Below are 26,672 nucleotides of genomic sequence, written 5' to 3'. Positions count from 1 at the left end.
CCAAACTTGGGCCTCTTTTCAGGCTTAATCTCCAAAGAATCCCAGTTTCTGCCCATACACGGATCCGTACTTCTTCCCTCCAGGGACACACTTAATGAATCAGCCCATTGGCCACCTGCGACCTGAGCATCATCCCTGACTCCCCCGCCCCACCCCAGTCTCTCCGCACCCCGGCAGAGCTCAGCCGGTCAAGGAGCCCAGAGAAAATTTCCCTTCCTTTCCATTTTTATTATTTGTACTAGCTAGCTCCAAGGAGCCTGGGGAGGGGAAAGGATTGGGGGGGCAGGGGGTGTAAGTACAACTGGGTGAGAAGATGGGGGGAACAGGGACCCACACACACTGACCAAATCTTTGGAAGTCACATGTTTTATTAGTGGGCCAAGAGACTAAAGGTGGAAGGAAGCTACATTTAGAGGACAGGACTGGAAGGGTTTGGGAGAAGAAAGGTCCTCTTCAAGGGTTCTCCAATCTCCAATCCCCACCCTATGATCAGAGGGGTGAGACATGAGATTCTCCCGCAAAGGCAGGCGGAGGGGCATTAGTGCTGGTCCAGGAGGAAGAAGCTGCCTCCCTGTGTTAGGCTCCCACCTCCTCACTGCACGGTCACCTCCAGATGACTCCCCTTCTTCTTGCAGCTTAGCTTGCTGTTCCCACCACCTCCAGGGGCCTGGATGACCTTAACGGCCACACTGCTCTCCTTGAACCTCACTGAGAACCTGGAGGGGAACAGACAGAAAAAGCATAGCTAGTGCCCCCAACCCCTCACCCCCACTCTGCATTTCCATGATGGGCCCCCTCCTTTCCCTGAAGCAAGTACACTGTACGTCCTTCCCACCCCTTGTCAGATGACTTGAGGCCCCAGAGAACTTGGTTGGGGGGACTAAGAAACACCTCCAAGCCCTGCCCTGACATAGCATGCTTCACTTTTCTGATTGTATGAATTTCCTCGGTCACAGTGACCATCACCTTGGTCATCTGCCCCAAGCCATCCCTCACGCCCAGCTCACGGCCTTACTTCTCAGTCACAGTGACTGGAAGCTGCCTCTGGGTGGCATCCAGCACAGCCCGGTACATTCTGGTCAGCAGTTCAACCACATGTTCACTGACCAGCAGGAAGTCCCCCTTGGAGCCCAGTGATGACATCTTAGGAAGAGGGAGAAATAACAGGGAAGGAATTCGTTTTTGTTTTTTTTTTCCTCCTCAGGAGCCTGAGGGACATCAAAGGCCCAGAGTGAGAGGTAAGTCCCCATTACCACCTTCTCCAGTTTGAGGCCCTACCCCCACCCAGTTCTGATACCTCACTCAGATGCAAGCTAAAGAGCCCATCCTCGAGGCTGGTGACTGACACCCCAGCCAAACTGTCCAGCCCAATAACAGTTTTGTCCTGGGACTTCTTGATGTCTGTGAGAATCACATGCCCCTTGGTCAGGAGGAGAATCCGAGGAGAACTCTAGGAAAGGAACAGGAAAGGGTGAGGAAAAGCAGGATTACCCCCCACCCACTCCACTCAGCAGAGCACACGCTGCTTATGGGCTTTCCAGCTGCCAGCCCCACAGCTCCGGAGCAGGCTGTAGGGAGTTTAGAGCATAGGCCTTTACCTTGCCGTTGCCACGATTGATCTTCTTCACAGTCTCTGCCACCAGAACAGGCCCTTCCTCCCCACCCTTCAGCTTCTGCAGCTTGGGGTTCCCTTGCAGCCCAATGTAGTCACCGTGGAATGGAATAGGGACACTGAGGACACAGGGGAGGCATGCAGTGGAGAAAAGACCCTGAGCCTCCTCACACCCCCGCAGTTTTCATCTTAATCTTCCCATTCCCTTCTCCCACCCTCCTTGGTATCCTCTGTCTTGGTGGTTCACAGAGCGTGGTCCAGGACCAACATCAGCACCACCAGGACTTGTTTGAAAGGCACATTTTAGGGCGCCCCTCTCAAGACCTGCTGAAACAGAGACTCTGAGGACGGACATGGCATATGGATGTTAACAGTCCTTCCAGGTGATTCTGAGGCAGGCTCAAGTCTGAGAACAACTGCTTGATGGAACTGGCTGTATAGAGTCTGGGAGGCCCTCACCTCTGGGGATATGAAGCCTTCTTGCCCTTGAACAGTTCACTGGCACAGAGCTTTTCCCTCAGTATCTCTACCTGCTTTGGAGACAGCTGATCCCGGAACTTCTTGCACTGTGAGGACAGACAGACAAGAGCTGAGATCACAGAGGCAGAGAGCAGTGCTGGGGATGTACTAGGGGAGAAGAGAGACACAGGGGGAAAGGACAGGCACTAGACACTCCAGGGAGAGGCAGGGGCTGGAGGACCTTTGAGGAGGAGGAAGGGAACTGAGGGATGCTGGAGGAAGGGAATGGAAGCACTCAAATACAAACACCATGAGGGCTGTATGCCTAGCACAGAGGGCAAGCCTTAGTCCCAGACATGTGCTTAATAAGTATTTCCCGAATAAAAGAACAAATGATGTTATGCTAAGTGAAATAAGCTGGATACAAAAGGACAAGTATTGTATGATTCTCACTTACATGAGGTACCTACAGTAGTCAAATTCATAGAAATAGAAAGTAGATTATAGGTTATCAGGGGCTGGGGAAATGGGGAGTTATTGCTTAATGGGTAGAGAGTTTCAGATGGGGGTGATGAAAAAAAGTATGGAGATGGATGGTGGTGATAATCGAACAGCAATGTGAATGTACTTAATGCCACTGAACTGTACACTTAAAAATGGTTAAAATTGTAAATTTTATATTATGTGTAACTTACCACAATAAAAAAAAAATAGGAAAAAGTAGAAGAAAGAAGCAGAAGAGGAAAATCAGAAGGAGGGAAAAAAAAGAACAAATGAGAGGAGAGGAGCCTGGGCCCCACTCACCTTCCATTGGTAGAAGAGCTTCTGCAGCTCCCGGTTAGCTGTGCTGAAGCACTTGTAAGGGGCAACAGGCCACTGGTCGTCCAAGACATTGGTGGATGGCAAATTGTTCTTCAGCCCCAGGAGGAATTTCTGTGCCTGGATTGGGAGCAGGGGGGTTGAGAGTGGAATGATGTGGAGAAACACTTCCTGACAGGCAAATTTGCACAGAGATCCTGCCACTTAAAAGGAGGAAGACCAGACATAATGAGAAGCAACAAGCAGAACTGAAAGATAGAAGGGAGTCACCTTCTGGATCTCTTTCAGTGTGAAGTGTAGGCTTGAGGCCGGGAGATAAGAGCATGAATGGGAGATTGGAGAAGGATTAGTTCCAACCAGAGACCTGCTACTCAGGGCAGTGAGGTGGGAGAAACCAATATGAAAGCTGGTCTCAATATTTTGCTCCTGTAGCTTCCTATTCTCTCAGCTCACAATTGCCTACAGTTGGATGCCACTTGGCTATTGTGTAGATACCAAATCTCTCCTCCTGTCTGATTGGTCAAGTCCAAATACCTCTGCTTGCCATTCAAAGTCCTCCACTTAGAGCCCCATCTCATATCGTGCATGCAGATGCCCTGCACACCAACAAGATGGGACTCCTTGTCATGCCCTCCTCCTAGCTCATGCAGTATCACTCTGTGCTTCAGCTTATGCTGCTCTCTTAGCTCCACTCTGCCAACCTAGCTTCAACCCACCCTTTGAGATTTGGCTCAAAACCCTCCTTAATTCCACAGGCCATGGATTGCCTCTCCTTTCTTTGAAGCTCCATAGCATTTTGTCTATACCTCTGTCTTAGGGTATAATCGCCTTCCTCTTCTAAACAGTGAGTCCTTAGGAGTCAGCATCCCAGATCTTGAATTTTTTTCATCATTCACATTTATTGTCTACTCTGTGCCTGGCACTGTTCTAGGTAGGGGGACACAGCAGTGAACAGAACAAAGTCTTGATTCTCATTGAGCTTACATTCTACTGGGGGTTGGGGAAGGGACAGGCCACAAGCAAATAAATATATAATGTAATGTCAGATAATGATACCTGCTGTGATGCAAAGAAGCAGGCTCTGAGGCAGGAATAAGTGGTAGCACATTCCAGAAATATTTAGAAAGCCAGCATGGCTGGAGTAAATTGAGCAAGAGGAGAGAAGATCAGAGAGTTGGTCAGGGGCAGATCACAAAGGGCCTTGCAGGCTATGGTGAAGATGTAGGCTTTTACTCTGAGTGAAATGGAATACCGTTAGAGGGTTTTAAGCAGAAGAGTTACATAATCTGACTTACGCTGGTTTTTAAAAAATTTAATATAGCTTATTTTTTATTTGGAAAGTTTTCAAATTTGCGGGAAAGTTGAGAAAACAGTACAATGAACATCTGTATACTGTATACCCCTCACCTAAATTCACCAACTGATGTTAACATCAGATAGGTCAGCAGATAGGTCTGTGTGTTCTCTCATATGTGCTCTAACACACACATACACACATATATGTATGCATATAAATACATACATACACATATATACATAAATCCTTGCTATCATACCATCCTAAAGTAGGTTATAGATATCATGACATTTTCCCCTAACACTTCAGCATACATCTTCCAAGAACTGAGACATTCTCTTACATTATCATAACTCCATCACCATATCTAAGTAAATCAACATTAATTAGATACACTCATCCAACAGTGATCCATACTAAAATTTCTCTACACATCCTTTATAAACTTCTAAACATGTCCTTTTTAGCTTCATTTTTATTTTCCCTGTTCTGGGACCCAATCAACTTTTATCCATGGCATGTGACTGTTCAGTCGCCCCGTTTTTTCCCAGGGAGCACCTACATCTAGCACCCTGTTTGTTTATGGTATAGAATTATTGAAGATATAGAAAATGACTTGATATTGGGCATTTCCAAATGTTTGGAATTTTTATGGAAACATTTTACCAAGACATTAGGTTAAAAAACACAAAAGGTAGAGCACAGAGTATATTGCTGTAATTCTGCAGAACTACCCAAGCTCTTTGTAGCTTCCACTATGGGTCTAGAGGGCTTTGTCCGCAGGATCTGGGCCCGGGGAGGCCTCCAATCACCTTGGAGGCCCTAGTCCTTGGTCTGGTTTGATTTAGTTCAACAAACATTCCTAAGCGTCTCCCATAATCCCCTTTGTTCCAATCAGCGTGGAGCCTCTGAGGGTTTTCTTCTTGTTACTGTTTGTTTTTTCCAGATCTGGAAAGTTCTGCCCTTCCATATGAAGTCCTCCTATCCCCAGGTCTGCCCAGGCCTGTGGGTTGCCCAGGCCCCTATTAGAGGGGTGCAGTCTCAGGCCGTGGTTAAAAGCTCTGGAGTCAAATAGTTTGTATCCTAGCTCTACCATTTACCTTCTGTGGCACTCCACAGTTTTCTACTTATAAAGCGGGAGGAAGAAAAGGGACTACCTCACAGGGTTGTTGAAAACATTAGAGTTAATGCATGTAAAGAACTAAGCACATACTTAGGTATTCAAAAGATAATGGAGACTGGCATTGGCAAACTATGGAAAACAGTCAGAAACCCTGGGGGAATCAATGCCCAGTAGCCCCTGCATGCTTCTGTAGGGGGTGTGGTCTATTGAAATATTGGTCTAAACCCAGCAACTCCTGGGTTGACATTCAGCAGCACCTGATAATATACAGGTGGAAGAAGGGCCAGTCAGGAGATAAGAGCGAAATGACACTACAGGTCTTAGGTATGTAGCAAGAGAGCACGTACTCTGGGAAGAAAGGCAGACACAATGGAGCCAGCATGAGAGAAGACAAGGCAGAAAGAGGCCTGGGAAGATGGAACTTCCCTGGGAAGGGAGGAGGAAATGAGGGCTCAGGGAGGCAATGAAGAGGCCCAGAGCTCCAGAACTCCCAATCCTCTATTTAGCTGAGAGATCCAGCCTCTTGGACAACAAAGAGGAGCTTCAAATGAATGTGTGTCATGTCTGAATGAGCCAACTTAGTAACGGTCCTAGTGACTGTCAAAAATCAAATCAGCGAAGGCCAGTTTTAATTTACTCCAGTTCTCTGTCCAAGATCCCTCCTCTTCCTCCTTCTCTCTGGCCTTTCTCAGGGTTTCTTTGGAAGTGCTGCTCTCTCCCTTGTTTCCCTCCAACACCTCTCAGAGGCATCATTGCTATCTGACAGACATCTCCAGAAATGACTCTTCTCGGTCTGTTCTTCTCCCACTGGAAACTGCCCATAATTTGAATGTGCAAACCTGGTTCTGGCTTCTTCCTGCCCATCCTAACCCAAGTCCTCCAGAATTAAGATAGGTCCTTCCTGAGATTTACTTTGTGACTTGCCTGCTATTGTTTCAGAATAGATAGGAGAAAGAAATGATTCTCAACCCTCAAGGGATCCCAACCCTAAAAGGGATCTTGAAGGTTGGCTTTTGTCTTTTTTTTTCCGTGTCCGGCAACGGATCGCAACCCTCAGTGTTGCCCCCGTACCGGACCGGGAAGGTTGGGCTAGTTAACCCTATGTGTGTCTTCACTCTGTTCTTCAATGAAGCTTGGACTCTTCAACTGTTGTTAAACATCCAGCCCCAGTCTCTTCTCAAGCCTATTCACCTGTGGACCAGATGGTGGGTGTGCTGGGACCCCTTCCTGCCACAAGGTTGCCTGCACTGTCCGATTCTGCTCCTGAGCCGAGGCGTGCAGGCCTGCTCCCTGCAGGGTGCTGCTCATCCCCTCTAAGACTTCAGTACACACAGACTGAGGGAGCTTTTGGGGGAAAGCTTACAGTTGCCTTCTCTCAACCCCACATCTTCAGCTTTTCCAAACCTGCTTCTCCCTCATCCACCTCCACCCCCACCCACACTCCCACCCTAGCCTCAAGCCCCACCCTAGCCCCTACCACTTACAATGCTCTTGTAGATGAAATTTGCCAAGATGAGGGCAGCCCCTGACCGGAAATATTTTCGATAATTCTTGCGGGCCTGGCAGGGACATACAAGAAAGGAGCCAAAGTGAAGATTGACTCTAGAAGAGGATATACTATTTTTTCAACCACACAAAGAACAGAGTAAGACAAAGAGCATTATTAGTTGAAGGGAGGGAGTAAAGTCAGACAAGTTAACAGTGAGGAGGACCCTAAAAGCAGAAGGCAGAGCTCTGCTGCCAAGTCAGAGACACACCCAGACATATATACAGATCTCCCCAACAGGCATCCATATTCCCAGACATACGCCCACACACGGATGGGCCATCACACAGAGGTCTGGCCTGCGTGCAGGCAGGACTGCAATTCCTCCTAAATTGTGCCAGCTGCTGGGGAGAAAGAGCAGCAGAAAGCCAGTGTGGGGAGGAAACCCCTCTCCCATTCCCCATTACCTTCCATCCTCTCACAAAAGCCTGGATCAACAGTGCTGATGCCTTCATCTTCCCATAGCATTTCTTTTGCTGCAGAAAACATTGGAGCTATTAGAAAAACACTGCCTTCTGAACCACCTCTCACCCTACCTATTAGAGTGAAGGGGATGGGACTTTGGGGGTGACTGTACCATGTTGCCCCGAAACCAAGAGGAAATGAGGATCTGGCTCTTTCGCATCTGCTGGTAGTGGGTGCGACAGCGCCAGCCTCGGTAACTCTTCTGTATGAGTGTGGCCAGCTGTTGGAGTCTAAGGCGCCTCTGCTCTTCTAGGCAGAAAAGCTGTGAAGAGGTCAAAGGGTGGGACAGAAAGGCTGGCCTAGGGGAACAGTGTCTCTTTTCCTGCATCCCACAGTATTGAAGGCTTCCCAGTCAGCATCTTATTTGATCATCCCTTTGTCTTCTTAGTTTATTCATTTATTCATTCATTTAACAAGCATTTACTGCACTCTAACTCTGTAGCAGGCATTGTGCTAGGTATTGGGAAGTCATACATAAACTACACATCACCCCAACCATCAAGGAGTTCTGCTTTAGGTGGAGGCACTCGGAGAGGGCCATGTAGCACACCTAGCTCCCAAGGCTCAGGGCAGGGTGGGAACCTGAGGATTCAGTTCCCAGGAATAACATCCCTGCAGGTAGGAGACTTCCTCATCCACTATCCATTCCAGGTTATAAATGCTCCCCTGCCCCCCAGCCTCCTGCTCAGGCGAGCTCTCAACTCTTCTGCCCTCCATCTCCGCAAAATGCAAGTACACACTCTAACTCACAGTCTTGGGGTTTCTAATGAAGATCTTTGTCTTCCCAAAGGCCAGTTCCTCTGAGGACACACTCAATTCCTCCAGGACCTTCTCGATCCCCTCCCTACAGGAGCAGATGGGAGAAAGCTGCAGAGGGGCATCTCAGGAGAGGTTCCTCTTCCACCTTTCCCCGAGCCCCGTTCAGACTCTGAGAAGTGATAATTCATTTCCCCAAGTATCCATTTACCACGCTTCAGCAGATGTGCATGGCATCTCCAGTCTCTTCCCCCAGAGATGTTCTCTACAATGCCCTTCCCTGCTCCCCAGTCTCCCCACTGAGTCTTACCGGTCTCCCCCATTCCAGTGAGGCCAAGTGCTTCGGCTCAGCAGTCGGTACCTTTCCAGGAAGGGCCCATACCCCTGGCGATAGGCATAGCCTGCCCGTCGCACCCGCACGTTCTCCAGCAGCCCCAGGTACCGAGCCTGGATTGCCACCAACTCTGAGGAGAAATGACCTCGCTGCTGATGCTCATTGGGCTTTATGCACCTGGGTGGGAAGTGGAGCAAGGCACAGGCTGCAGGAGCTGACACAATTGCCAGTGTCACCCACCCTCGTTTCTACACCCCTATTCTGCATGCATTCCCCTAAGTTGAAAAATTTCAGAGGAAGTAGACACACTGGCCTTCCCAGTTTTACTCATGACTGTATGGCCCCTACCAAATCTGATGCTCTTCCCCCTACAGGACTCTCAGCTCTTCATCTGGCTCTGTTTTCCATGAGGAAAGGGCCTCACTCTTATTCCTGAGATGCCCCTCCCCCGCACATGAACATGTTGGAAGGCGTGTGAATTCTGCACATGCCAGGTAGCATGTTCCCCTGTGTGCCAGCATGTCACCTGATATAGTTGGGGTTCTTGGAATACAGGTTCTTCATGAGTATGGCCACAGAACTCTTGAACTGGGCCCCAGCAGTTGGGGGGCGTTTGAGAGATGCCTGCTTGGGATTGCCCTCAGGGAACAAGGACCGAAGGAGGGGGTGCTGAGCCTTCCACATGGCCTGGGACAGGTCTCGGAAGAGTAGGTCATTATTCTTGTCAATAAAGCTGGTCACGTTGTATGTCACCTGTAGAGGTGCAGCTACAGGTTTGGAGGCCCCACAACCTTGTCCCAGCCCTTGGCCCTCCCAGGCTCAAGGTGAAGTATTCCTGGCTCTCACCTCCCCTCAGTTCCTCCCCCACTGCCTTCATCCTGTGCCCAGGCCCTACTCTTTACTCTCTGGCCCCACCATATTACCTTGCCTGCATAGTGGCAGATGCGGAAGCAGCTGAGGCCCATGGTGTGGTCATACTGGTGCTGGGCATTCTGTGTGACTTTGCTCTCATAGTGACCATGCTTGGAGAAGAGCTGGTTTAGCTTTGCTAGGAAGGTGGAGTCACTGACCACACCAGGCCGCAGGCACTCCTCATCAAGCATGGCCAGGATACCTTGCTGATTCTGGATCAAGAGAATGAGATCAGCTCAACCTAGGCCTGGTCCTCCACAATGTCTGCATTCTCACTGCTGTCCCCTTGGCCCCCTCTCATCCTTTGCCCTCTTTACCATCTTTACCAAGTGGGGTAACGGGGAGAGAAACAGGGGAAGGATGTTCAGGTAGTCTGGTAGGGGAGATCCCAGAGATAAGAAAAAGATAACTCACATGCTCAATGAGGTTACAGATGATACTGTTATCAAAGTAGTCCACCTTTGTCCATGGTATACCCTGGCAAGGGGAGACATAATAAATTACAGGGAGCGGGTCCAAGATAAGTCTCCAAAGACCTCACCAGACCCAGACTTCCTTTCGCCCACGCCACAAAGGACCATCAGAAAGCCCCATGGTTCATTTCACCGAGATGCTTTAAAGCATTATTAAAAATGTTTGGATCCTCATGAAGCCTTACTATACACAAGTTTACCAGGAAATTTGGGTAGGAATGGGGTTGATGAGCTTCATCGTTTATAAAATTAGGAGTGTTAATAAAAGAAGTAAAGCTTTGAAAGGTTCAAGTGCTGCACCTACTCATGGTCATCATTAACCAGCTTTACTTGGAATGCACATGAGATGAAACATCAGTCTGCCTGTAAATTTAAGCAAGCTGTGTTGGACGGGAACATGGAACATCACTGTATACTTGTATAAGTACTGTGGACTTCTTGGCATGCATAAATGTGTGCGTGAGATAAAAAAAAAAAAAAAAAAAAAGCCCCATAGTTCAGAGGGTCCTTGGTATGGTTCCCATTTATGTCCCCATCCCTCCAAGGGAAGGTGGAGAATTTGTGAGGTGGGTGGACAGACACATAGGAGGAACCAGAGCATCTGTGAGAAAGAGAAAGACAACACAAAGAGCCCCATGGGTGGTGTAGGGTGGAGAAAGAAGTGTAATATGTTGGGTGGAGATTGGGATAGAGATTACCCAAGTGTGGGAGTGGGAAAGGATCCATGTGTATGTGGAAAAGCAAATAGCCACACTACTCTGGCAATAAACTATAAAACCAGAGCACATGAGTGAGAATTTGTAATCAAATGACAAAGCTAATTTTATGCATCTCCGAAGATCTACATCAGTGATTCTCCAACTTGAGTGTACATCACAATCACCTAGAGGGCTTGTTAAAACATAGATTGCTGGGCCCCACCCCCCAAGTTTCTGAGTCAACGGGTCTGGGAAATTTGCATTTCCAACACATTCCAGGTGATACCGCTGCTACTGGTCCAGGACTGCACTTCAAGAACCATTGATCTACATGACACTTTGGGACTGTATAATTTTTTAAAAAGCAAGAATGGTACAGAAGCAGAAGATCCAAAGATGGTTATTCTCTACTATGGGAACTTGCTGGGCATCATGTCTACAGGCAGGATAGCTCCTGATCCCACCCAAGGGCCAGGTGTCCCAGGCTGAGGTCATTCCCAGGTGTGGCTGGGGAGCATAAGCCTTTCTTTCCCTCCTCCCTCACAGGTCTTTAGAGAAAGCAGAGTGAAATTAAGTAAAGTTTCCCTCCCATTTCCCAATCAGTTAAATGAATCATGATATTCTTCCCCAATCAGTTAAATGAATCATGATATTCTTACAATACTATGGATTTGAAAAAAGAATATATATATACTGACATAGAAATACCTCTTGGTTAGTGATGAAAACAAGGTGCAGAACAGAGTGTATTTACTGCAATTTGTATAAATTTTGTGGAAAAATATATTTACAGATTTGCTTGTATACATGTAAGAGACCTCTGGAAGGAGGTACATATTGATTGCCTCTGCATGGGGAGGGGAAGTAACAGGTTGGGGGGCAGGGGTGNTTTGTCTTCCCAAAGGCCAGTTCCTCTGAGGACACACTCAATTCCTCCAGGACCTTCTCGATCCCCTCCCTACAGGAGCAGATGGGAGAAAGCTGCAGAGGGGCATCTCAGGAGAGGTTCCTCTTCCACCTTTCCCCGAGCCCCGTTCAGACTCTGAGAAGTGATAATTCATTTCCCCAAGTATCCATTTACCACGCTTCAGCAGATGTGCATGGCATCTCCAGTCTCTTCCCCCAGAGATGTTCTCTACAATGCCCTTCCCTGCTCCCCAGTCTCCCCACTGAGTCTTACCGGTCTCCCCCATTCCAGTGAGGCCAAGTGTTTCGGCTCAGCAGTCGGTACCTTTCCAGGAAGGGCCCATACCCCTGGCGATAGGCATAACCTGCCCGTCGCACCCGCACGTTCTCCAGCAGCCCCAGGTACCGAGCCTGGATTGCCACCAACTCTGAGGAGAAATGACCTCGCTGCTGATGCTCATTGGGCTTTATGCACCTGGGTGGGAAGTGGAGCAAGGCACAGGCTGCAGGAGCTGACACAATTGCCAGTGTCACCCACCCTCGTTTCTACACCCCTATTCTGCATGCATTCCCCTAAGTTGAAAAATTTCAGAGGAAGTAGACACACTGGCCTTCCCAGTTTTACTCATGACTGTATGGCCCCTACCAAATCTGATGCTCTTCCCCCTACAGGACTCTCAGCTCTTCATCTGGCTCTGTTTTCCATGAGGAAAGGGCCTCACTCTTATTCCTGAGATGCCCCTCCCCCGCACATGAACATGTTGGAAGGCGTGTGAATTCTGCACATGCCAGGTAGCATGTTCCCCTGTGTGCCAGCATGTCACCTGATATAGTTGGGGTTCTTGGAATACAGGTTCTTCATGAGTATGGCCACAGAACTCTTGAACTGGGCCCCAGCAGTTGGGGGGCGTTTGAGAGATGCCTGCTTGGGATTGCCCTCAGGGAACAAGGACCGAAGGAGGGGGTGCTGAGCCTTCCACATGGCCTGGGACAGGTCTCGGAAGAGTAGGTCATTATTCTTGTCAATAAAGCTGGTCACGTTGTATGTCACCTGTAGAGGTGCAGCTACAGGTTTGGAGGCCCCACAACCTTGTCCCAGCCCTTGGCCCTCCCAGGCTCAAGGTGAAGTATTCCTGGCTCTCACCTCCCCTCAGTTCCTCCCCCACTGCCTTCATCCTGTGCCCAGGCCCTACTCTTTACTCTCTGGCCCCACCATATTACCTTGCCTGCATAGTGGCAGATGCGGAAGCAGCTGAGGCCCATGGTGTGGTCATACTGGTGCTGGGCATTCTGTGTGACTTTGCTCTCATAGTGACCATGCTTGGAGAAGAGCTGGTTTAGCTTTGCTAGGAAGGTGGAGTCACTGACCACACCAGGCCGCAGGCACTCCTCATCAAGCATGGCCAGGATACCTTGCTGATTCTGGATCAAGAGAATGAGATCAGCTCAACCTAGGCCTGGTCCTCCACAATGTCTGCATTCTCACTGCTGTCCCCTTGGCCCCCTCTCATCCTTTGCCCTCTTTACCATCTTTACCAAGTGGGGTAACGGGGAGAGAAACAGGGGAAGGATGTTCAGGTAGTCTGGTAGGGGAGATCCCAGAGATAAGAAAAAGATAACTCACATGCTCAATGAGGTTACAGATGATACTGTTATCAAAGTAGTCCACCTTTGTCCATGGTATACCCTGGCAAGGGGAGACATAATAAATTACAGGGAGCGGGTCCAAGATAAGTCTCCAAAGACCTCACCAGACCCAGACTTCCTTTCGCCCACGCCACAAAGGACCATCAGAAAGCCCCATGGTTCATTTCACCGAGATGCTTCAAAGCATTATTAAAAATGTTTGGATCCTCATGAAGCCTTACTATACCCCTTTCGCCCACGCCACAAAGGACCATCAGAAAGCCCCATGGTTCATTTCACCGAGATGCTTTAAAGCATTATTAAAAATGTTTGGATCCTCATGAAGCCTTACTATACCCAAGTTTACCAGGAAATTTGGGTAGGAATGGGGTTGATGAGCTTCATCGTTTATAAAATTAGGAGTGTTAATAAAAGAAGTAAAGCTTTGAAAGGTTCAAGTGCTGCACCTACTCATGGTCATCATTAACCAGCTTTACTTGGAATGCACATGAGATGAAACATCAGTCTGCCTGTAAATTTAAGCAAGCTGTGTTGGACGGGAACATGGAACATCACTGTATACTTGTATAAGTACTGTGGACTTCTTGGCATGCATAAATGTGTGCGTGAGATAAAAAAAAAAAAAAAAAAAAAAGCCCCATAGTTCAGAGGGTCCTTGGTATGGTTCCCATTTATGTCCCCATCCCTCCAAGGGAAGGTGGAGAATTTGTGAGGTGGGTGGACAGACACATAGGAGGAACCAGAGCATCTGTGAGAAAGAGAAAGACAACACAAAGAGCCCCATGGGTGGTGTAGGGTGGAGAAAGAAGTGTAATATGTTGGGTGGAGATTGGGATAGAGATTACCCAAGTGTGGGAGTGGGAAAGGATCCATGTGTATGTGGAAAAGCAAATAGCCACACTACTCTGGCAATAAACTATAAAACCAGAGCACATGAGTGAGAATTTGTAATCAAATGACAAAGCTAATTTTATGCATCTCCGAAGATCTACATCAGTGATTCTCCAACTTGAGTGTACATCACAATCACCTAGAGGGCTTGTTAAAACATAGATTGCTGGGCCCCACCCCCCAAGTTTCTGAGTCAACGGGTCTGGGAAATTTGCATTTCCAACACATTCCAGGTGATACCGCTGCTACTGGTCCAGGACTGCACTTCAAGAACCATTGATCTACATGACACTTTGGGACTGTATAATTTTTTAAAAAGCAAGAATGGTACAGAAGCAGAAGATCCAAAGATGGTTATTCTCTACTATGGGAACTTGCTGGGCATCATGTCTACAGGCAGGATAGCTCCTGATCCCACCCAAGGGCCAGGTGTCCCAGGCTGAGGTCATTCCCAGGTGTGGCTGGGGAGCATAAGCCTTTCTTTCCCTCCTCCCTCACAGGTCTTTAGAGAAAGCAGAGTGAAATTAAGTAAAGTTTCCCTCCCATTTCATCCCCCAAATACTCCTCCCTCACAGGTCTTTAGAGAAAGCAGAGTGAAATTAAGTAAAGTTTCCCTCCCATTTCCCAATCAGTTAAATGAATCATGATATTCTTCCCCAATCAGTTAAATGAATCATGATATTCTTACAATACTATGGATTTGAAAAAAGAATATATATATACTGACATAGAAATACCTCTTGGTTAGTGATGAAAACAAGGTGCAGAACAGAGTGTATTTACTGCAATTTGTATAAATTTTGTGGAAAAATATATTTACAGATTTGCTTGTATACATGTAAGAGACCTCTGGAAGGAGGTACATATTGATTGCCTCTGCATGGGGAGGGGAAGTAACAGGTTGGGGGGCAGGGGTGGAGGGAGACCTTTCTTTATACACCCTCTTAAGCTTTTTGAATTTTGAAGCATGGAAATGTATTATCTATTTGATAATGTAAATTACTAACATCAAAACATGCAAAACGACTAAAAAATCTTTTCCACATATTGTGACCACATTGCCTGAAATTCTGCCATAACAGATTCTTGAGAGCTCACAAGGGAACATCCCTGGGAGGGTTTTGATGAGTGAGACTCAGCCATTTACACTTTGGGGTGGATTAGCTCAATCGGGGAGGTTTTCTAACACCTAGCCATTGAAAACAGAGGTTTGCACTGAATCAGGGAAGGAGTGTGGCAAATTGGAACCATGGGGCACTCCTGGTGAGGAAGTCTGGGATCCGGGTGCTACAAGAGTGGACAGTAACATCAGCCAGGGCCCAGAGGGGACAACGGATTCTGAGATGTTAAAGAAGGACATAGAAAGGGATGGGGTAGGGTGTCAAGCCCAGGAGAAATGTCCCTTCTAAATTTGGCTCACGGTCTGTCATAGGACAAGCACAGCTGTCACTTCACTCTTGTCAAGACTCTCCACACTTACACCCTTCCATCAACTTGCCCCCTGCCTTGCCTGGCCTGGAGTGGGAAGCTGGAGAAAAGGAGGATAGAGGGCAGAGAATTAGGGGTACTTGGTAATGCTGGAATGTTTAGCTGCTCAAAGGAAGCTTTTTGTCATTTGTGGGGATAATTTAGAGAAAATTGTGATCAAGGAGAAAGGAAGATCTGGCATATGCCTAGAAGTCATTTAAGAGAAGGGAAGTAAGGGGAAGACTTAACTTACCTCTCTCTTATATTCCTCTTGCTCCTCTTTTAGGGTCATTTCGATGAACACCTGCTGCAGCTTCTCATTGCAGTAGTTGATCACAAATTGCTCAAAGCTATTGTCCTAAGGGAGGGTACACAGGCTAAAGAGAGAGACCAGCTCACCCTAAGACCCTTTCTCCCTCTCAGCCCTGCCTCTCTCACATCCCCCCTGTGAGCCTGCCCACCTCCAACCCTAGAAGCAGAGTGCTGAGGTTGGCCGAGGCTCTCTCACCTCTAATATCTCAAAGCCGTAGATATCCAGGACTCCCATTACCTTCGTCTTCTCCCCAGTGCCCACCTGAAGGGAAAGATAAATCTGAGGACAGGGTCCCTCTGAGCACCAGGCCAGGCCCTTCTGGAGCAGATGAGGATAGAGTAGGGGGCAAACAGAACTCGGGTGAGCTTGACCAAGATGGAAAGAAACTTGTGATTTTATTCTCCTTCCTTCTCCACATGCTAGTGGATATGAAGGAAGGAAGGAAGGGAGGGAGGGAGGAGGAAAAGGAAGATGCAAGTACATTCTAGGATGGTGCTCCCGTGGTATAAGGTAGAAAGACATTAAAATCCTCTCAGGATAATATATCTGTAGAGTATTTTACAAAAATTTCCATGTCCTTATTTAAAATTAAGCCTTATCATAGCCTTAAAAGGTATGATTATTCCCATTTTACAGATGAAAAAATCAAATTTCAAAAGGGCTAAACATTTACTCAAGCCTAGATTCAGATCCCAACTTACCCTGCTGCCTTTCAGTAATAGCTTCTACGTGAATGGCATTTTCATACAGATAATTTGTAATAACAGCTTTATTGAATATAATTCACATACCATGTGCAATTCAGTGGTTTTTCTAGTATATTCCAAAGGTTGTACAACCATCACCACTACCTAATTCCAGAACGTTTTCGTCACCCCCTCAAAAAAATCCTGCATCCATTAACAGTGTCTCTCCATTTCCCGCCCCTCCAGCCCCTGGCAATCACTGCTCTACTTTCCATATTTATGGATTTGCCTATTCTGGACATTTCATATAAATGGAATCATACAAAATGTGGTCTTTTGTGTCTGGCTTCTTTCACTCAGTATAATGTTTTTGAGGTTCATCAATGTATGTATCACGTATCAGTACTTCATTTCTTTTTACATTTATGGATTTGCCTATTCTGGACATTTCATATAAATGGAATCATACAAAATGTGGTCTTTCGTGTCTGGCTTCTTTCACTCAGTATAATGTTTTTGAGGTTCATCAATGTATGTATCACGTATCAGTACTTCATTTCTTTTTACGGCCAAATACCATTCTGTCGTACGGATATACCACATTTTGTTTATCCATTCATCAGTTGATGGACATTTGTGTTCTTTCTACTTTTTGGCTATTATGAATAATGCCTCTATGAACATTTGTACAGGTGTTTGCGAGGACATCTGTTTTCAGTTTTCTTGGATATATACCGAGGAATGAATGGAATTGCTGGATCATATTGTAACAATGTACCTAATTTTATCTGATCCTCACTAAACCCTGTGAAGCAGGTGGGCATTAGTTTTTTAGTGGGCATTTTCAGATCGGGAAAGTAAGGCTCACAATCTTTGAGAAACTGAAAGGCCACATGGCTGGTAAGTAGAGGATCCAGATTGTCTAACTAAAAATCCAGTGACATTTCCACAATAATGCACTATTGGAAGGAACCATACCCTCCCCTCATCCTCACTCAGTTCATCTCAGAAACCAACCTGTGGAGCTGGTGACCAGGGCAAAAAAGGTGAGGCAGGCAGGGGAGTGTGGAGGAAGGAGGGCAATCGCTCACCTTGATGCTCTCATTGATTCGATTCACTATCCAGGTGAAGAGGCGGCCGTAGATATTCTTAGCCAGAGCATCCCGAGCATACTGAGCCTGTAGGATGGGGCCAAGACAGTTAGTGTGGCAGCCACAAAACAGACTCAAAATCAGCTTCCTCCAGTAGATTTTCTTACCTGGATAACATTCAGTGCTGTGACCACCTTTTCTTTAGCCGTTTCCATGGTCCTCGAGCACAAAGCTCTCTCTAGATCCTTTGAATTCAAACCCACCATCTCCCCTATCTCCCGAACACCTGGAGTGATGAGGAAATACAACAGGGCCTGAGAGAGGGCTGTCTCATGGGAAGGGAGGGAGAGTTGATAAGTGAAACTGACTGGGAGACAGGTGTCCCTGGGTCTCACAGAGGAATTCATTGCAGCCACCCCAGAACATGGCCCTGGAGGAATCTCAGGTGGGGAGGGGGATGGCCAAGGCGGATGGCCAGGAGAAGGGATCTGGGCACTTCATGTCTCTTATCCACTTTCATATGAGAATCTCTTGAAATAGGTGTAATTATCCCCATTTTGCAGAAGAATCAAATAAGACTTAGAGAAGTCCTAGACCTAGGTCTATCAAATTTCAAAACCTCATTCCAATACACTTCATTGGGAGCTCTCAGTGAGTCTGTTTGAGGGAGAACTCAGGAGTGGGGTGAGTAGGACTGCACCAGGGTGAGGTGGGTTATGCTGGAGATGGTGGAAGAATATGAGTTACAATGGGAGATTCAGGAGGTTGGGTAGGGGCTTCAGCAGGGTGGTTCAGACCTCTCCCATCACGGATGCCACTTGCTGGTATCCCATTGGCCTGGAACTCATCCACCAGCTCCACATTTCCCAACTTCAGCACCAGGGCCGTCACCTCTAGCACTTGTCGAATCTCCTCCTCCGAAAATCCAATTACTGTCATTGCACTCTTAAGGAGAAAGCAGAAATCAGAAGCTGGATTGATGGTACCAGTCCAATGCCTCTCTTCTCAAAGCTAGAGCATGAGCTCAGGGAACAGAAGGGCCCAAGCCTATTCCGCCCTGGGCATCTACCTGTACAGCCCTGAAGTTGGAGGCATCGTCCACTCCATCCACTCTGGACACGTCCCAGTTCAGATAGGCATAGCCACTTGTATCCTGCTCGAGCTTGAGGGCCTCTGCGAGGGCCAGTGTGGGGAAGAGGATTAGTTCCCAGGCTGTTTGGGAGTTCATACTTGTTGGGTTCCCCTTTCCCCCAACTTTTATGGAAGAAAAGCCTTATTTACTCTTTACCCCACCTTCAGAGTTCTAAACAGTAAAAACAAACAAGCAAACCCTCCATCCTCTCAGTGCCTCTGAGAGGATGAAGGTGAGGGGAAAAGGGTAAGCACGTATCTCCCACCCACCCCACCCACCCCAGCCTCAACACCTCACCCTTGGCTCATCTGTTATTTGTTCACCAAGCACTGACAAAGGGACAGGTAGTGTGGTTCCCTGACCTTGACCCCTCTTCTAGAAGGTTTTCCTTTATGCTGGGAGGCTGAGCCAAATGGCTCTCTTGTATTTCCCCAAGGTAAATCTCTATCCCAGCCCGTATCACATGGGCTAGGTTTTGTTTTTTTCTGTCCTTCCCACAAATGAACAACTTATGTGTTGGGATTGTGTTTCACATCTCCACATTCTGTGTGCCTGGCTGGCATGCAGGAACTTTTTTTTTTTAATGAATGAATCAAGGGAATGGTCAAAGCTGTTTGCCTGAGATGGGTAGGATTGGGTTAATCATGGAGCTTGAGGGATGCCTATTATCTGTTATACAAATTATCTGAGAACCAGGGAATGTCTCTCAAACTAGAATTTAATGGTAACTCCCCCTGGCACACAAATTTTGAAACAGGAGCCTATTAAGGAGGGCATCTGGAGGGAAAGAGAGTCAGAAAGCCAGGGAGACCTCATCCAGAGTCAGCCTAAAACAACAGGTGACAGCATCAGCCAGAACAAGACACTAGTGCCTACAATTCAGACAAATTGAACATGACCAAAACTGTTAATTAAGAAAGACGATGAGTCCTGCGGGGGCTGTTGAATCATAGAGATCTCCAGGAGGGGGAAAGGAGATAGACAAAGGTCCAGCACAGAATAACCAGAAACCAAAGAGACAGATCCTTGGGGACCAGACACCCACTGTGTTCATGCCTAGAGAGGTTCCACCAGACGCACCCAGAGCCACCTTGGGTCACTCCAGCATCCAGGCTGGGATAGGCTTTTCCCATCCCAGGACAAACCAAGGGGCTCTGCACCTTCTTTCCCTATAGCCACCTGCACAGGCCTAATGGTACCTATCCCACTGTATCGCAATGTACCTGTTCACAAATCTGCCATCCCTAGAAGACTGTAAGTTCTTTGAGGACAGGGTCCATGTCTTACTCATCTCTTTTTCCCTAGAGGTTAGCATAATGTTTAATCACAGTAGGTCAATTCATTCTTTCATTCATTCATTAAGAGATGTTTGATGAATGAATAAATGGATGAATGAATGAGTAAATGAATGCATGAAACCTCCATAGAGCTATCCGAAAAAAGAAGTCAGGCACAGGGGCCTAGATGAAGCAGGTGTAGACCCCTTTCAACTAAGCTCGCTGAAAATTCTTGAATATTTACAGCAACCTGCTTGCTTCCCTGCTGAATAAATCCCTTTAAATTGAAAGTAGGAATAAAGGTAGATGGAGATGAGGGTTCTGTGTTTAAAGACAGCTTGTGGAAAGAGGAACCCAGGCAGGAGAGAGGAATGACAGCAATGAACAGGCAAGAAGGTATATCTGGTAATAAAACCCTAGAAAAGGAAGAGAATATAGGAGTCAGGGGATTTGTTCCCAACAATGGGTGTGTGAGGTTCATTCAGGGTGAGGGATGCAGGGAAGAAGAAATTTGGGATGCTCAAGGGAAGAGGACTGCAGGGGCCCAGAGGGGACCAGGCGTTCTGGGGATTGAATGGAGGTTGGGGATTCTTTGTCATGTGTCTGGGGCAGGCACCTACTCAGTAGTTGTGCATCTGCTCCAGCCAGTAGATGATAGAAGATGTGGAAGTTCCTTTCTCCTTTGAGCTGCTTCACCACTCGGGATTTCTCAAGCAGATCTGGCAGAGAATTAGAAAATAACATCTTGAGTGCTTGGGAGCTACTGCAGCTTCCCTCTAATTGTGTCCTCATCCCTGGTGTTCCTAGTGCTTGGGAAATCTCCTGGAAGTCTAATATTCCTCCTTCCTACAGGGACAGATTAGCAAAAAGGGATACCATGGGGCAGGTGGAAGAGAGAGACGGTGAACAAAATGGCAGAGACACGTACAGTTTGTGATGACGCCACCGAGGGGGGATCCCTTGAAGTCAAATTCAATATCCATGTATTTTCCCTTCAGAGAGAGACCAGAGAGAGAGAGACTTTGCTTCCTCCTCTTCTCACCACCCTGTCTGGGAGGGGACTGTACTACATTCCTCATTCTCAGGTCCCCACACCCTCTCCTCCCAGGTTGGGAGATGTTCACTCACAAATCGAGAGGAGTTGTTGTTGCGAATGGTCTTGGCATTGCCAAAAGCTGCAGAGATGAGGAGGGGAGAAGTGAGCTGGCTGGGGGGAGAACTGGGACTCTAGAGAAGGGAAGGAGGCAGGGCTTCCAGTCCTTGTGCCAATCTCAGATTTTTCAGGCTGAACGAGAGTGGAGGTTTTGGAGCATTGGAGAAGACGGTCTAGGACTGCATAACCCTGGGGCGGGGAAGCAAGGTGGGGAAGGCAGAGACCAGCATTCTCACCCTCCAGCACGGGGTTTGACTGAAGCAGTTGCTCCTTCACAGAGTTAACCTGCTCCTTTTTCCCACAGACAGCGGCCACGTAAGACATCACCAGCTTGCTAGCCTCTGTGCAGAAGAAACTTTAGTGTGGATACCTGCCCGTGGCCGACCCTTCCTCCCACCTTCCTCCGTAACTTCCGTCACCCCATCACCTCACACTCCCCTGAGTTAGAAACACTGGGACAGAACTTCTGGGGTGAGAGGGGACAGAACTAGGCCTAACTTGGAAAGAGACAAGAGGGTGGTTTGGAAGTGACTCACCAGTCTTCCCAGCTCCACTCTCGCCTGTGATGAGGATACACTGGTCTTGGTCCTGGTCCTTCAGTGACTGATATGCCACATTTGCCAGTGCATAGCTTGGGGAGGGGGGGGATAGGCAATGACCAATGGTGGGGCCAGTCCAAGACACCATTTTCCACTCAATCCCCAGCTCCCAGGTTCATCCACTCTCTCTATGTGGACCAGACTATTCAAGAAGTGACAGGCCTAGGAAGGGGCCTCCAGAGGGCCAGGGGAAGGAGGGACAGCTGGAGAACCCCCTTCAGGGGAACGGATAGAGGAAATTAGGATGCCTCACAGTCAAGAAGCTGTGGCCCAGTCAGCCTTCCCTTAGTCCTCTACTCACATATGGGGCTTCAGCTCATAGAAGGTATAGTCCTGGTATTTGGCAATGAACTCTGGGCCATAGATGGGCAGCTGTTGGTAGGGATTCACTGAGATCACCACATTCCCAATGTAGGTCTGGAGCCAGGAAAAAGGTGAAGTGAATGAGCCAGAGGGGGTTGGGAGGGGGTGAGGAGTGGGAGCGCATGACCTCTCTAGCCACACACCCACAGCCTGGGGCACCCGTACTGCACTCACATAAATCTCCTCATTTTCATAGCGAAGCTGAAGGTTCTTGAGCAGAGACTCCTCCACCAGGGGTTCCAGGAGAACAAGGTCTTCCACCCCCACAGTACCTTGCAGGAGAGGCATACCCAGAGGAGCTACTGATCCTGGGAGTAAAAGGGGGGGGGGCAGTTTGCTGATGTCTGCTCAACATTAAGGGCCAATAACTGTTTGAGGAGAGTGGGGGCAAAAGGACCTCTCCCCCATGACCTGGCCCTAGGGAGAGCCCCCAAACTTGGAGACGCCTGGACTAGTCCAAGCTGAGGGAGATGGAAACTATCAGCAAAAGGCGAGGGAATCCTCTGCTCCCTGGATTATGGTTGGTGGAGGTGGGGAACAGGGGTGGGACAGAATCACCTGCCTCTGACCACCAGGGCAAGGAAGGCACATAGTAGGCAGTGACAGGAAACAGAGTTGTGCTTGATGGAGAGAAGGCTGAGGAGGAAAGTGTAAGCAAAGCTTTGTGCTGCGGCCAGGTATAGAAAGCTCTCTCCCTCCTGCACTGAGGCCCTGGCCAGGGTCAAGACTCCCTATTTGCCCCCAGTGCTCCTTCTCAACCCCTACTTCTCACAGACTCTATTTCAGTCATCCAACCACCTATACTATTTCAGAAGTTCTTCCAAATGTCTCTCTTCCCCTATCATTGCTACAGTAAGCTTCATTTTTAAAATGGGGACTGGACAAGGCGATGAGTTAGAGGACAGAGACAGGAGTTCTTCCACAAAAAATTGGAATCCCCAAAGAAAATGAAAGTGAGGTTTTGTTTTCCCCAACAAACAAGTAGTTGTCAGGACCTTAGCATGGGCTATACATCTGTCCCTATTTTCCATCTCCAGCTTTTACACCCATTCCTGTAGCCTTTTGACATAGACTTTGCCCCAGAGGGACACACCCAGCTTTTTAGTAGCTGGTAGGAATGGACAAGGAGGAACAGAGTCAGAGCTGCAGGGAGGGTTGAGGGGCTTGGCCCCCACACAGTGGCACATGGCAGGAATACCCTAAGGAGGAAGCCCAGCCCTCCTTAGTCTTTTCTGTGAGGTTGAGAAGGCATGGTGCTCAGTGCAGAACAGAATTATTAGTCCAATGGTCGATGCCACTCCCAAACAGCAATAAAAGAGACACATCCTCCTACTGTCCTGAAGCTGTGAACCTCGGTGGGGGAGGGGAGGGGAGGAAGCAGGAATGGAAGTAGGGCAAGAAGGGGGCACAGGCTTCCTTCTCCCTTCTCTCTGCTTTCCCCAAGTTCCAGGAAAAGGGAGCGCTTGCCACTTCCTAGAAGACGCAACTGAGGAAGCAATAAGAATACTGATAATAGCAGTCTAGAAATCATGTAGCATTTACCATGAGCTGGGCAAGGCTCTAAACACTGCACATACACTAATTCTTTTGATGCTTACAATATCCCCATGAAGTAGGTACTATTATTATCTCATATTTTCCAGATTAAAAAAAAAAATCTACGTCTTTTAAGTAACTTGGCAGAGAAGAGTGAGAAGCAGGTGGTTGAAAGAAGGCATCTTCTTGGGGTTTGGACTGGAGGGGAATGAGAAAGTGATTGGTTGGGGGTAAGGAAGGGGAAAAGGAAGCAGGCCCCAGATAGGGCACCCCAAAATGTGAAAGAGGAGCAGCGACAGACCAAGGCAGGACTCACCTGACACCGGAACTAGAATGTAACTTCAGTGTCCCTTGGAGAACGGTGGATAAAATCCCAATTTGACAGGAAGGGAGCATAGGATTCGCAGGGCCCCAAGGGTGGTGAGGTGCCTTAGTTAATTGGAACTGTCCATGGTGTCAGGGAAACCAGGAAAGAGGCTGATCTCTTGCCAGTGTCCACTCTTCTCACCTTCCTTTGTGCTGCTTCCTTCAGCCCAGCTCCCTTTGCCAGTCAAGCCAGGAGAGGTCGGAGAGGGCTGCTCAGCACAAAGTCCAAGGCTGTCCCTGCTGAGGGTGTGGTTTACTTAACCCTTTACAGGCCTGAAGCCCCAGAGGGAGACACTAGAAAAGGGTATCTGGCTTGCTGAGGAGCTCAACTAGAGGGGAGTTCCTGCTCCATTATCCCCAAAATTTGGAAACGAGAGCCAGAGGAATGGAATTCATAGTCAAGAAAAAGATTTTCCAAAGAGGAGTCAGGAATTTTGTTGAGGAAGATAGGCTGGGGTGTTTTCCTAGCAAACAAAACAAACAAACAAAAAAAAGCAAAGAAGTACCTCCCTCAAACCTACCCTTCCTATCTTATTGAGAGTCAAGGGGTGTCAATGTGATTACTTGGGGAGCTAAGCAAACAAAATCCCCAAATTCCTCTCCACTTCCCTTCTTCTTTGAATCAGACCCCATCAGAGAGACTAAAAGATTAACTTTAGTAATGATACCTCACATTTGCATAGATGTCCTAGTTTCACTGAACTCTCAACTATATTATTTCACTGAATAGCACCATCCTGTGTGTTAGGCAATGCAGATACTCCATGAAAAAGGAAAATTAAAGGCAATCACCAGTCTCAGAGAAATTACACAATGTGCCCATAGTTCCATAAGCAGTACATGACAGAACCAGAAACAGAATGCAGCCTCCTTACCCTAAGTCTGCCATAGGTTGCAGTCCAAGTACTGATGTTTCTAATTTTAATCTTTCTTCAGCACTTGGATACTGAATAAGACCTTGAGATGCTATTTCCTGGCCTTTAGCCCAGTGGGAAATAGCTCCCTCTGATAGATAAGAAGCTTTTAAAATCCTGTTTTCCAGAGTATTCCCTCATCCATCCAGGAAAATTCCTAAATAGCAGCCCCCCGCTTACCATCCTCTTTTCCAGGCGTGCACAAAGAGCAAATTAGGTAATTACAGGCACTTAACTGAAGATGGAGACTTGATTCTCCAACTCTCAGCCATGGCTGCTTGGTTCAAGGTCCAAACTCTACTGCTCTCGCAGAAGCACTCTGCATAAGTTTGGCCCATCAGCAGTTCCATTATTAACCTGCTCTTACATAATTTATTGATCTACTATATATAACTGAAGGGGGGAAAATGTCAAGGAAAAAACAGACAAAGAGGAAGCTGAGTGGAAGTGACATCAAAACATAATCCCATTTATAGATGGAGCAGTATCAGTGTCAGAGGCAGAAGTGGCTACAGAACCCCTACTTTCCAGGAGAGAAAACAGACCTAGAGTGAGGAAACCACTTTCCCAGGGTCACACTGCTGCAAATCTAGCAGAGCTGGCACCAGAACCCAGGTCTCAAATCCTTTAGGCCAAGAACCTGCAGCCACTTGGGGTTTATCTGTGTGTCCACCCATTCAATCATTTGAGTGCCTTCTATGTACTCACATGAGAGAAGTGACTCTAAAATGAGATGAAAACCTCAGGATTAAAAACAATGGCATGAACATCACAGCTAGGGCAACCAACCCTGCTGGTTTGCCTGGGATGCAAGGTGGGTTCTCCTCACATGGGAATTAAATGCCATAACTAGGAAAGTCCTGGGCAAACTAGAACAAGTGACCAACTTGTTCTAGTGACCCAATTGAGTGGGTCAATTAACAAGGTAAGAAATACACATCCAATCCCAGGGTCAGCTGGGATTTCAAGATCTGTCAAAGCATCCCTGGGGTGGAGAGGAGGCATGGATGTGTGTGTGTGTGTGGGTGTGTGTGTAGCATTGTGATCTCCTTGCTTTCTAGGTAAAAGTGAAGCAACTGGAGCTTGTCAGTCTTCCTCTACTCTGACTCCTTAATCACCTTCCTTTCTCACCCATTACAATTCCTAGTCCTTGGAAGGGGCATGAGGGAACTTTCTGGGGTAATGAAAATGTTCTGTATCATGATTGTGGTGGTTGTTATACAGCTGTCTCAATTTGTCAAAACTCTGCAAAATTGTACACTTAAAGCTGATGAATTTTATTGTATATAAATTATACATCAATAAAGCTGGCAATAAATAAACAATTCCAAATCCTTTGGTGTTGATTTTTGACAAAGTTGGGAAGGCAGCAATCTGATTAAACCAATTCACTCATTAATCCTCCCAGAGATACCAATTCTTTAAAAGATGTTACACAAGAAAAATACGGAAATTTTCAGGTATGGTGAGAAAGATATTTGCTGGTAGAGGGTCTTCTTGGCTCTCATAAGTGATCTGTTGTTAATTAATGACAATGTTCATCAAGTAATTACTATGTGCCAAGCAACAAGCTAAGGGCTTTACACTCTTGCCATTCAAAATGAGGTCCACAGGCCAGCAACATCTAAATCACCTGGGAGCTTATTAGAAATGCAGAATCTTGGGCATCGCAGACTTACTAAATCAGAATCTGCATTTTAAAAAGATCCCCAGAAGATTTCTATGCATATTAAAGTTTGAGAAGAACTGCTTTATGCACCTTAACCTTTTTTCTCCTCACTAAAACCCTATAATGTAGCACGCCTAGCAATTATGCTTCTTTATTAAGTCAACCATT

General features: G+C 47.3%; 3 protein-coding genes across 4 annotated transcripts; 2 read left to right on the top strand and 1 right to left on the bottom strand.

Annotated features, from left to right (window-relative positions):
* Positions 1–386: 386 nt before the first annotated feature.
* Positions 387–24,625, bottom strand: MYO1A (myosin IA). Of its 2 annotated transcripts, XM_008579675.1 has the most exons (29): positions 24,590–24,625; positions 23,872–24,096; positions 22,194–22,327; positions 21,958–22,073; positions 21,594–21,688; positions 21,294–21,398; positions 21,033–21,079; positions 20,833–20,896; positions 20,525–20,623; positions 18,565–18,668; positions 18,293–18,440; positions 17,663–17,781; positions 17,496–17,582; positions 15,914–15,979; positions 15,659–15,763; positions 13,025–13,087; positions 12,622–12,822; positions 12,225–12,451; positions 8,388–8,588; positions 8,072–8,165; positions 7,434–7,583; positions 7,264–7,332; positions 6,795–6,869; positions 2,876–3,010; positions 2,072–2,178; positions 1,599–1,731; positions 1,298–1,450; positions 1,016–1,143; positions 448–716 (listed from the first exon to the last, which is right to left on the bottom strand). In XM_008579675.1, exons 3-29 carry the CDS (start codon positions 22,305–22,307, stop codon positions 593–595), a joined length of 3,129 nt encoding a protein of 1,042 aa, XP_008577897.1. In that variant the 5' UTR covers positions 22,308–22,327; positions 23,872–24,096; positions 24,590–24,625; the 3' UTR covers positions 448–592. The 2 variants fall into 2 exon arrangements, with proteins under 2 accessions (XP_008577898.1, XP_008577897.1); XM_008579676.1 differs by lacking the exons at positions 21,033–21,079; positions 21,958–22,073; positions 22,194–22,327; positions 23,872–24,096; positions 24,590–24,625 and having other exon boundaries at positions 387–716; positions 21,594–21,800.
* Positions 9,934–10,116, top strand: LOC103596104 (6.8 kDa mitochondrial proteolipid-like). Its single transcript, XM_008579673.1, is given in 1 exon segment — positions 9,934–10,116. A coding segment is annotated over 1 exon segment (183 nt).
* Positions 13,331–13,513, top strand: LOC103596105 (6.8 kDa mitochondrial proteolipid-like). The gene is given in 1 exon segment (XM_008579674.1): positions 13,331–13,513. A coding segment is annotated over 1 exon segment (183 nt).
* Positions 24,626–26,672: the final 2,047 nt, after the last annotated feature.

Source organism: Galeopterus variegatus, unplaced genomic scaffold (assembly GCF_000696425.1).
Source record: "Galeopterus variegatus unplaced genomic scaffold, G_variegatus-3.0.2 Scaffold1936, whole genome shotgun sequence".
Lineage (NCBI taxonomy): Eukaryota > Metazoa > Chordata > Mammalia > Dermoptera > Cynocephalidae > Galeopterus > Galeopterus variegatus.
Note: the sequence above shows the minus strand (reverse complement) of the source record. Positions and strands in the feature narration are given on the sequence as shown.

Bases quoted from the DNA above. Each gene is read 5' to 3' on its own strand.
- MYO1A (XM_008579675.1), bottom strand. From the start codon at position 22,307: ATGCCTCTCCTGCAAGGTACTGTGGGGGTGGAAGACCTTGTTCTCCTG. The intron at 6,870-7,263 runs GTAATGGGGAAT...TGTCCCTGCCAG, and splicing joins CTTTTGTGAGAGGATGGAAG to GCCCGCAAGAATTATCGAAA. The intron at 717-1,015 runs GTAAGGCCGTGA...GTTCCCCTCCAG, and splicing joins CCAGTCACTGTGACTGAGAA to GTTCTCAGTGAGGTTCAAGG.